Source organism: Limulus polyphemus, unplaced genomic scaffold, assembly GCF_000517525.1.
Source record: "Limulus polyphemus unplaced genomic scaffold, Limulus_polyphemus-2.1.2 Scaffold3982, whole genome shotgun sequence".
Taxonomy (NCBI): Eukaryota; Metazoa; Arthropoda; class Merostomata; order Xiphosura; family Limulidae; genus Limulus; species Limulus polyphemus.
Genome location: NW_013669592.1, coordinates 60,618 through 72,699, shown reverse-complemented (window position 1 = coordinate 72,699; position 12,082 = coordinate 60,618). Strand labels below are relative to the sequence as shown.

Genomic DNA, 12,082 nt, shown 5'->3' with positions numbered 1-12,082 from the left:
GACTTTGTTGAATTTTAATTTTGTGTTTGAAAATTCTGTCCATTTAATAAAGTTATTGTTAATATTCTATTGGTTTAATGTAAGTGGCTATTGTTCGGGACAAACAATACTAAGGAAGGAGCACTGTTACGACAGCGGAAGTCACGTGACGCTAGTAACACGTCATGAGATTCTAGACCGATCGGGGAACATCACAAATAATCCAGTATTTGCTAGGCGCCCTCTATTCTTGTATATAAGTGCGCCAGATAAAGCGAGACAATCAATGGGAATTGAACAGCGGACAGAGAGATTGAAGATATAGACGGACAATTGAGTCAAGCACGGTAGTAAGTAAAATGCGTGAATCGTTCGTTGAGAATTATAGCGTGTGTTTAAGTGACTATGGAAATTAAGTGTATTACAAAGTTGTATTGAGAAGGAATAAATTAGTTTTATTTAAGAAAGGACTTGTATCGCTGAAGTTTCTCGGGAAGAATTTCTACCGGAAATTATCAAAATGGTTTACAAATTATGTAAGTACACCTAGTAGGCTATACTTCATTAGTTTACAGTTGTGATATCGTGAGATGTTATATTGTGACTTTAGTTTAGGCCTGTGTAAGGCGGTAATTAATTATTTATGTTATTGTCATTAAGTGGGTAATGAGTCACAAAACAAATAAACAAAACATTTTAGAGGTGGGGGCGCCAAAAGTGTCCTTGACCCCGGGTGCTAAGAACCCTTGCTACGCCTCTAATCTATGAGACCTCGGGCGTGGTCAAATACATGAATCGAAAGTGTTTGACACCATGAGTCCAAAACCGTAATTAGATCTCAAATCGGTTACGAGATGACGGAGCTATGAGCTAAAAGTTTGTACTAGAAAACTCGAGCAATTCTATGAGACGCTATGCCGCGGCTAAAAAAATAATTGTTGTTTATCTAAGATAATATGTCAGTAAAAAGAGCCTAAATATTAAACGTATAAATAATCAGCTTAACAGATAATTTTGCTATGGAATAAATCTAATTATACGTTTTCAATACGAAGATGTCATTGTTTTGATGGAAATAACTAAATCATATGTAAACAAGCGAAAAGCATGACAGTAGACAAAAAGCGACACCACCCATATATTTGTAACGCACAAAAATAATTAAAAACGTTATAGTGCCTATCGTCCACATTAATATAATGATTCATAAACAGACAGAAAATCGTTTTTTACACCAAAGACATATTAAGAGAATGGAGATAAAATTAATTTAATTCGTATACTCTTAGGTATATAAATAGCAACTTTTTTTAAACAAATAGACCCTTTTGTTTTTCTTGTCAGTACTATTTGCATCACATAGTTAAGGCTAAAAAAAGCAGACTTTTATAATTTGACAGTGACCATTGCAATAAAAATACATTATTTGAACTTGTAATATTCGGATATCAGTGTAATACGTCAAAAATAAGACTGTTTCTAAGACAGTAATTTTATTTATTTCAAAGGTTGGATTTGCTTAATTTATTGTCTCGTCCTTTTACTCACTTTTAAAAAAGAAAAAAATTAATCTTGCGATTGATGGAAACGTTACATGTTGATTCTAGACTAAATTATATGAAATACTTCGTGAAGGATGAATTATATCACGTTGATACACATAACGAACAAAAAAATGAAATCCGTAGAGGACGCCACCAATTATCAATATGGAATGAAGAACATGAGGATTAAGAGAAATGGCTTCAGCTAACGAAGATACAGTTAGCGATTCATTTGAACAATGGTTGAATTTACAACTAAGTAAGTTGAACACAGATCAAGAGGTGTTTGGATCATATATTAAAGGGATCCTCGAAGGCGAAGAAACTGAAGATGAAAAACGCGATGCACTAGAAGGCATTTTAACGGAAGTAACTGTAAGTTATTTTTTATTTTAAATCTGCTCGTACGAGTATCATTTATTTTAATTTTAAAATTTGACTACTTCTGCTTGTACTACTACTCAACTCAGTACTAGTACTATCATTATAGTTTCTGCTACAAATTGCATAGAAAAACTCCTTTTCGTTGTATGAATACATATATACTATTCGGGTCAAGTTCAACTTCAAAGTTCAAGTTAAATTTTGCAGGTGACCAGACTAAATACAACATTCAAATGAGGTTTAACCAGCACCTTTAGAAATTATAGGGTGAACCAGCAATCTTCTTGTCCTTTAAATAAGTTGAAGTAGACTTAGCTAGTACAAATAAACAATAGAGACTTACTACATGAAACAAGTTTAAGTTTTACCATATGTTGCAATTAAACAGTTAATAATATAAGGTTTTGTACTACAAGGTTTATTATAAAACTATCATATTAACAATACGAATAATTTTAATTTGACATATACGTGTGTGTATGATTGGGCTTTAGTATTTTATATTTTTATTAATTGATGTTTATCATAATAACTAACAGTGATATAAAAGTTTACTATAAATTTAAATTTTTACCTGATCATCAGTCATGTATATATTGAATTATGTCTACTTTGTATGCTATTGTTAGCTAAAATAACTGAAAGTAATTTAACTAAAGCTGTGCATCATAAGAACACATTTGTAACACTTAATTTTCAGCTAAATTAAAAGTTTTACCAACAAAGTTAAAAGTAAAGGAAAATTATAGACTTTACTAAATTGATATGCCCATATCTTCAAAATGTTTTAAGTTTAAAAAGGTTTGGTAAATCAGAGGTTTTTTTTGCTTGCGAGTTATTTTGATGACTGATGTGGCAATGGGGATTCAAGTGCCAATGGCACAGTATGTCTGTAATGTCTTTAAAAGTGGTACATTGGGCGATTAGTGGAATTTGTTGAGTCATTAATTGATTCAAGTAATCGATTTTTCTCATATGATACTAATCTTCATATTTTTAGCTTGTTTTGGTGGAAATGAAAGTATTATAAAATATATTAAAATGGCAGTAATATGAAAAAATCTTTAAGTACACACATATTGGAATTTTTTCTAATTCCATCATCAGTATGGAAAATTTAAAAGTCATTTAACAACTTTATAAAAGCATCATAAGGTTTTAAGCAAGAAGTTGTTGATACAGTACATAAGTTTAGAAAGAACACATTTAAATGACTAATGTTTACATTTTACCGTACAGGATAGAAGAAACTGTAGAAACACATGTGCATGTTGTTAATTAATAAATCAAACAACTTTAAGCTTACTGTATGAGGTAGCTAGTGTTTATGAGGCACAGGATGATAGTGAGACTTTTGTTTTCCCTTTACAGTGCTTTCTTTCTAACTAGAGCTAACTGTAATTAAACAGGAACCCTGTTCATGTAAGTAGATTAATGACTTAACAGTGTTACATATTGTTGACCTATTATTAGTCCATGTCTGGTAATTTTTGATAAACACAGTTAAATATGCAGTTTATTCAGCAATTAACATTCCTTTTAGCAAATAATGAATATTAATTTGTTGTAACTCTTTGTTATTAAAACAATCTTACCCTAAGTAACAGTATTACATATTGTTAGTCTGTTATTAGTCCATGTCTATAGATTATAATAAACATGGTTAAATGAGCAAATTTCAGCAGTCAACATATTTTTTTTTTTTTGATCAAATGAAAATGAATAAATACTAACTTACTGTAGGTACTTATTATAAGCTACAAACCTAACCAGTGTATTCCGTTAATCTATTATATTATTTAAACGTACTAAGTAAACACAAACATCAGGTATCTTTTTGGCTAGCTATGTAACCAGCAGCATATAGCCATACTCTCACATCATGAGTTGTTTACAAGCAAAATGCATGGATATCATCACTCCAATGGAAATAGTAATAACTAGTATTTTGATTACAGTAATAGGTGGAATAATAAAGAATTGGAAGCACTACTACTTTTTAGTTTATTATTTTTGGGGGTCATGACACTAATCAATTAATCTAAACAATTTTGAATTGATCAAAAATAATAATGAAATATTATAATGTTAATATTTTAATTATTTGGATAGTTGAAATAACCAGAAAATCTTATTTTGATAAGTTGATTTAATTGTAATTTCATGTAATTAATTATTTTATATCACTAAACGGTGTAATTGATGCTCATAGGTAATCAGTAATATCAAGGTGGTTGCTCAGCTCTATTTTTAAGGGTACCTTGCTTTTTCACACCAAAAGTTATGATCTAGAGATAAAACCCTCGAATTTGCAACAAAAGTCAAGATTGGATGCTTTCTCCTTGCCTTATGAAAACCTCTGGTTAATTCACATTATAACAAAAATAATGAAACTCTAGTTCTTTTGAGAGTTGGACCAGACTTCTTGAAGAGTAAGGGAAATGCAAGTGGTTTCATAATTTTGTTTTTAATAATGTATTTTAAGTTTTAAACATATTTAAAGTTTAAAGTATTGTCTAAGAAGAAGTAATTTTATTAAACATAAAATTATATTATTTTCCTTAGCAAAAACTATAATTTAAACATTAATATTATGATTATTATTCCCTATACATCATGTCCAGTGTGTTTGGTGCATACAGACTTAATGACTTCATATCAGTATAGTATTGCACATTGAGAAAACAGTACAGAAATAAGTCTGCGAACTGCAACCTGTATAGCAGTATTAAAATATTTATGGTAGAGACTACAGTGAATAGGAAACTAACATTTTAGTTTATTTGTATTTACAGGAAAATAAAATTTCAGAGCTTTGCACAGAAATAATGAATAAATGGACTTGTATGCATCAAGTTAGTGGAAATAATGCAAAGCAAGGTAAGACTTGAATAAAAACAGTGAAACTACAATAACAGTTCTGTATCTTTCAGTTAAATAATATATCTTATGAAACTGGTAAAAATATTATCTTATATTTTATCCTAACATTTTTCTACTGTATTTACTTTTTTTTTTGTACATTAACACCAGGTCTGGTCACCCTGGCTTGTTGATCTATTAAACAAATATTTAAGCACAGTGTATACTTTTTTTTTTGCTTGAATTGTCATATAGCTTCTTTAATCAGTAAAATTATCATTAAAGTAATTTATAACATGATTTTTTTGTACTGCAGTTGTGTTAAGAGTATGAATCATTTTCTGCAAACTTGTGTTTGTAATAATTTGTGTTTAGGCAAGAAAGGTTGTTCTTAACTACTATTGTTAATATTAGTCTGTACTAAAAAGAAGTTCTGATTCAGTACATTGCCTCCTCTCACATAAATAGCTATTCTCATTCAGTGCTACCCCCTATATGCAAAATGTTTTTTGCATGCCCCAAGCATTGAGATCCCACTTATCTTACAATCAGCTGGTTTAACTGTGTCTGTCTAGCATGTAAATCATCATGCGACAACCCTCCACCAATAAGAGTGCAACACTCTCCTGACACATGCGACTCCCTCTATTTGATTCTACCGAACTATCACTTCTCATTTGGCAGTACTCATGTCAAGATATTTCTGTAGTGCTCTTCAATTGTGTTTATTTCTTTCAACTTTTTGATTTTGTTGTTGTTATTATTCCGAAGAGGAATTGTTTTTTTTTCTTCTTTGTTTTCAAACGTTTATGACTTTTCAGATAACATTTATTTTCCTAGTTTTTCAATTTTTTTTTCTCATCAAATGGTTGTGTTTGATTTTTCATTGTCACACAATGGATTCAGAAGTTCAGGTTACCACTTCAGAGGTAATACTTTCTACTAGCACACTTACATAGGCTACAGTGGGGGTAACTCGTCTTTATTGCTTATCATTCACTGTAAGGTTGATCGTTATATGAGTCAACCTGCTATTCCTGATGTTGCCCTTATTCCTCCTGAATATGCCTAACCTGTTCGGTTTGATGAGTATTTTGTCAGCCTTTTTTCTCCACCTGATTTTGTCATGCCTTCCTATGGTCCTACTGCGGAATCAGCTGGGCCTAATACAGCTTTTTTTAGAAATGATTTCTCAGGTATGTTCTGTTTTATCCATATCCCTGATTTCATATGATCCCCTTCCCTCTTTGTTACCTGTTACATCCTCCTCTCAGTATTTAGTTTCCCCCTCTACAGGCTTCAGATCACTTTGCCTTGGCGTACTATCAGGCTGAATTTCTGTTTCTCAACTCATAGAATTGCTTTTGCCTGAGTGAGGGGAGTACCCTAATTATTCTGTTCGTTTATCCCACATCCAGTTTTCCCAACTCCATCTTATCCTGTTGACTCTCCTACGTCTTCTTCAGCTCTATCCTTGTATATGTGGTTTCTCTGTTGTTGGGATCTCCTGGGGAGGGATGTGGCTTACTCCCAGGTTTGTTTACCACCTACTTATCTCCAGGACTTATGTATGGCCCCTTTTTTTACAGTGGTATGTTTTTGGTAATATTTCTGAAACTTTGGAATCCCGTGTGGAGTCGGTGAGGCAACAAACTACCCTTTTTTCTTTGGTGGATCATTTGTCTCATTTAGAGTCTAGACATGCCATTATTACTGTTTCCTGTCCAGCTCCTTCTCAGCCCTTACTGGTTCCTACCTTCAGGGGTTCCTCATCTTATTATTTTATTTGATGCATATGGACACGTTGCCAACAGTACCAGTGTTTACCTGGTGGGTTCCAGTCCAGTGGGGGCTCACTTGACTGATTTTGTTCCCCTTTGGCAACTTTTTGCCACAGATCTGTGGGTTATTTGGGTATTATCTGAGGGACTTGTCATCATTATCCTTCCCCTCCTCCTTTGTCTCAGTTTCATTTTCATCAGTCAACATCTGCCCAATGTGGTACATATCTTCTCTCCCAGCAGTCCATCGAATTTTTCAGTCATCCTTCTTCTTCCTCCTTCCACTCTGACCAATTGGGTTCAACTTTTAATTTGATTGCCTTATGCTTCCTTATATTCTTCTTGTAATTTGTTCCAGGTGTCTTTTCATCAGATCAGGCACCTACCTTTTTTCTGGTATCTCCGTTGTCCATTGGAGTAAATTCTTCAATTGGGCATGTGGAGTACCCCATATAAATTCATATCTCACTATCTGCATCAGATCACTGTGTCTTCATCTTCAGGTTATCATCTTCCACCTGTAGCCAGTCTTTAGACTTCGATGAGACTGTGACTGAGTAAGTTAACTTTTATATATATATCTTTTCTTTTTTAGGGGCTTTTCTCTTTTCTTTTACTTTCTGCATTCCACTCTGTGACAAGTTGTGCCTGACCAGGTATGCTTCAAATAGTCAAATCCGCACTGTCAGGCCATATTGACTGCATATTTCTAAGAGGAGCTTCCATACCAAGAACCTGCCTCTGCAGGTACACACCTCCAACACAACCAACACCAGATCCACCAGGAACTGACATTTGTCGGATGTTAGAAAGTTGGAGGGCCCAGGTGGGTGTACATTCCCAGTCCAAAACATGATAGCATTGGGAATTTTTTGTCCATTCTGCAGTAGAAAGAGGGTAACCAGTCTTACACCTGTGGAAATTCATGTGTCTTGTCCAGCTACAACCAACAATCCACTGGGAACTGACATCTAATGGATGGTAGAAAGAGGGATGGCTATATGGGGTGCATATCCAGTCCAAAACCTGGTGGCATTGGGAATTTATTGTCCAGTTCGTGGTAGAAGGAGGGTAACCATCCAAACTCATGTGATTATGTCGTATCTGGCAAATGGTAAGAAGGAGAGTGCCTCAGCCAAAGGGTCAAACTGCAATTTATAGTAGAGTGCTACATCCAGTACCTGGCAGTATCTGCAATTGTACATCAGGTCCATGGTAAGAATGGCATCATGCCATCTACACTGGCAGAATGCCATTGCCCTTCTCTTAACTGAGTGTTATTGTGCACACTCAGGAGGACAGGCCTCCATGGTTCACCACCTCAGTGGCCAGGAGCTGGTAAATGGCAAGGACTCCCATACTGTACTAGAAGAAGGAAGGAAAAAGTGTGTTGGAGGGTCTGGAAAAAGTGCAATGGGTGACTGCAATACCCTATTTTGAAAAGCAGAGTGATTACGTGGATGGAGTTGATCAACTAACACCTGGCAGCATCTGGAATTGTGCATCACATCCTCAGTAGGAAGAACCTCAAATGCTATGAATCATTAGAGATTGGCAGTTATCCCTGTCTGATTTACTCATGTTAGTCCCTGAGTGTATAGTCCAGGATGAATATATTTATGAAGCAAAAGACTGCGAGGTATACCTATGAGCGGTTCTGCGAAACACCTAATTTTAACTGTGGGTGTAATATGACCTGGATATATATATATATTATGACATTGTATTTTGAAAGCATAGATAATACAATGACAGAGTTGGTCAACTGACACCTGGTGGCATCTACAATTGTACATCAGGTCCATGATAGGAAGAGCCTGAATGTTATAATCATCTACTATGGTATATAATCACAGGTCTTACAGTGCAGATTTAAGACTAAGTATACCTGGCTAGGCAACACTCGCCACAGAGCAGGATCAAACTATGCGATAAAGGCAGTGCAATGAAAATGAAAATTAATGGAGTACTTACCACCCACAGAGCAACAGTTACAGCACTGATGATGTTCTCAAGGGAAGATGGAAATGTGCAGCCAGGGACATGGTAAGGTGATGGATCTGAAAAGAAGAAAACATGAAAAAGGTGACAATCATCAGAAGAAAGGGAAGAAAATGACAGGTGAATTAACTGGGAAATTCAACCAGAAGGATAATGGGAATAAGAGGTGAGGATTTCACAGTAGAAATAAATTGATTCGGGGAACCACGGAAGGGAGCAGTATGTGGCATATATTTCTGGAGAGCCATCACCAGTCAGGATCGGAATGATCATAAATGTGGGAAATGGAGGGAATGGAAAAAGGTGTGAAGGTAGAAGTACTTTCTCTAGCAGCCAAAATCCTGGGCATAAAGGAAAAATCGGGAAAGAAGGAGAACATATGAGCTAATAAAAAAAAATGTGGTGAACATCAATCACAAACACATCAGAATGAAAAAGTTCACATACCAACAAGAGCAGAAACAGGGACTTCAAGGAAAGGTGACATAACAAACACAAAGACAAAAATTCCAATGGAGGATGGGGAAGAGCATAGAGGACCACGTAGAGGTGTTAATCAGGAAAGTAAGCAGGGTGAGGAGGATGAGAAAAGAAGAAGGAACACAACAGCATGAATAATACTGGAAACTGGAAAACACAAGCAAAAAGGATGGTATGTAAGGAATCATAGGATGGGAAGGATGATAACCCCCTAGGACAGACAAACAGCAGTATGTGTACCATGTATGTTGGTAAACTGCTATGGAGGAAGGGCTAAAGGAAACAAAGGAAGTTGCATACAAAAGGCTGTCCTTTCAGGGGAGGGACTTGACAAAGCCACATGTTTAGATGGATTACAGTTATGGATGGATTAAACACACTGGAGTGTGGCTAACTGTGGAGTGTAGGAGATAAGGGAAGAGAAAAGGGTAGGTGACACTAAAAATTGGTGCTGCAGTGGAAACTATGTTTGAGCCAGCCAATACAGAGCCACCATCAGAACACTACATGGAGTGGTCTGAAGTATGGCAAGGACACTCGGAAGGAAACAAATAGGAGGATATGCATATAGGTACCCACCCGACCAATCTAATGAACTACTCCCGCCAAAGGATGAGGAACATGAGACCAAAATCAGAGAAGTGGTATTTTGAGAAAAGTGGCAAAAGTGTCTAAATCTGGAACTCTCCACAGAGCATACAAAACTTGAAAAATTTGAGGATCTGAAGACCACTCTGCAGGGAGAATTTTGTGAGGATGGGATAACTTAACCGTGACCAGATTCAGGGCACCCAGTTTATGACATGCCAACAAAGTGATGTGATGGCGGTAAGCCCAACACAGAAGATCCAATGTTTGAAAACAGAGGTCTGTAGACTGAGTGCTTCATGTCCAGTGATGTATGAGACTACCATAGAAATGTTGGAGTGGACTATCACCAACCAGCCCCAAAGATCCTGCAGGAAGTGAAGAAAACCTGATGAACAGCAAGATGTTCTAAGAAGTTGACATGGAGAGAGGACTTTGAAAGAGACCATCACCATCAAACTTCCTGAGTGTCGAGATACACCCCCAACCATAAAACTTGACATTCTGGACGAGAGAGAGGAACGCTTATGGTAATATTGTTCTGATCCAACCACCAGTTGAAGTCAGTATGTAAGGGAGGGGGAGGAGTAAGAGGTGCATCTAAGGCTCCATTGTACTATCAAAGCCCACTGACGATGATGCATTAGGGCATGACCAAGAGGAATGAAAGTTTCGAGAGAAGTCCATGTCCCCAAATGAGAGAGAACCTCTCACTCAGTAAAAGGAGAGGATGAGATACTGCATACAAGACATTCTATAGCTCACAACTGAAGTGGAGCATATAGGGCCCAATGAAGAAGGGAGTTGGAAAAGAAATGGGATTGTGAGACAATGGAAGAAGAGGACCAGACTTACTGAAATTACTTTCAGAACCCATGGATTGATCACCAAGAACCTCCAAATATGGGCAAATTGAAGGAGTGTGACTCCTATCAGACATGACCCAAGAAAGGTGGTCAGAGTAAGTCGAATATGGAAAAAGATAATTCAATTATTGGGGTCTGATCCCCACTAAGTGACACCAAATGCTGTGAGTCCAAATTAGGGAAGGTGAAACAATGATAATCAAAAGCATGATTGTCCACAGTAAGAGGGGGTCAAGGCATACTGACCCCAAAATGTAAATGCTCCCCCCAAAACGATTCTCATGAACACCAATATCCGGGGAAGGAGGAAACACTAAATAATGACCCAAAGGTTTGCGCAAGACCCCAAAATGACACATGACTGAGTTGTACATTCAGAAGGGAGAAAAAGGCTGTCCAAATCCAATGCATAACTTACAAAATTGAAAAAAAGAGAAGATAAAATAATTCATAGCACTCCACAAAAGAAAACAAAAATGGTAAAGAACAATGTAACTGAAATAGAAAAATGAAGAAAGTAAAAACTTATGGATAAGTGAATCAAACCAAGAGCGAAAACATGTCTATTCAATAAGACTGCCAATCGAGAAGTGGTTAACAGCTGCAAGATTAATAGAGGGCACTAGTTATGATAGGGTAAGGTCGCACTCCTATTGGTGGAGGGTTGCTGCATAATCATTTGTATGTTAGTATGCAGGGGTAAGTGAGAGTATCAAGGCTAGTGATGAACGAATATTTGTGCTGATAGAGGGCAGTATAAGTCGAGAAAGCTGGTGGTCAGTATAATAATGTATTTTGTACTTAGCCACCTGGTTGAAGAGAGTTTTTATTTCTTATATTCAGTCATGGAATTAATTACTAGGCTGTAAAACTACCAATACTATTTGTAATTATTATTATGTTTTTGTAACATTAAGGTAATACTGAAATGTTAGGGAAAGTTTTAATCTTTTTTGTAGTTAAAGGCATGTTTTTAATTAGAAATTTATCCAGCAGTTACCATTTAACATTTTATATCAGAAATTTAATGCCTCCACAACAAATGTTTCATTATTTATCTATCTGTTTTAAACAGAAAAAAGAGAAGATGTTGACACAAGATTGGCCAAAATTATGGAAAAGCAAGCACAATCTGTGTCATCAGGAAGAAATCTCAGTGTTGATGAAAAGAAAGTGCGGGAGGCCATATTAGCTCATTACTCTCAAGTATCAGATGGAGAAGGGTATCCTTTTAACAGAAGAATAACATGTTAGTGTTTTTTGTAATGATAAAAGTTGATGATGCATGAGTAAATACAGAATAATGTTATCCTGTTCACAGTAGTATGTTCATATTTGAATAAAATATGAACTTACTTTTTGGGGTCGGGGATGGTGAAATTTTTAAAAATTATAATCTTTTATACTTTTTTGTTATAGGCAACGACAATAGATTATCTTAATTTTGTGAGACTTGAAACTATGAAAACCAGACTGCCTATCCATATTTTAAAAGTGTTCTAAGTTTTTACAATAGCTTTAACTCTTTCAGCACAGGCTCGGTCCCATTTTGTAACCATTTTGTGCTTGTTATAGTTTTCCTGTTATAATTAGTAAG

At 35.7% G+C, this 12,082-nt stretch overlaps 1 protein-coding gene across 2 annotated transcripts in view; it reads left to right on the top strand.

The window, feature by feature from the left end:
- The first annotated feature begins 1,669 nt into the window (after nucleotides 1–1,669).
- The window catches only part of LOC106470400 (coiled-coil domain-containing protein 43-like), a 36,662-nt gene continuing 26,249 nt past the window's right edge, over nucleotides 1,670–12,082 (top strand). Inside the window, exons 1-3 of one of the 2 annotated variants that reach the window (XM_013930954.2) lie at nucleotides 1,670–1,898; nucleotides 4,703–4,787; nucleotides 11,561–11,708. In XM_013930954.2, coding sequence (XP_013786408.1) covers nucleotides 1,719–1,898; nucleotides 4,703–4,787; nucleotides 11,561–11,708 — 413 coding nt within the window. In that variant the 5' untranslated portion in view covers nucleotides 1,670–1,718. Of the gene's footprint in view, nucleotides 1,899–4,702; nucleotides 4,788–11,560; nucleotides 11,735–12,082 lie in introns of both variants that reach the window. The other variant, XM_022398993.1, reaches the window with a different exon arrangement.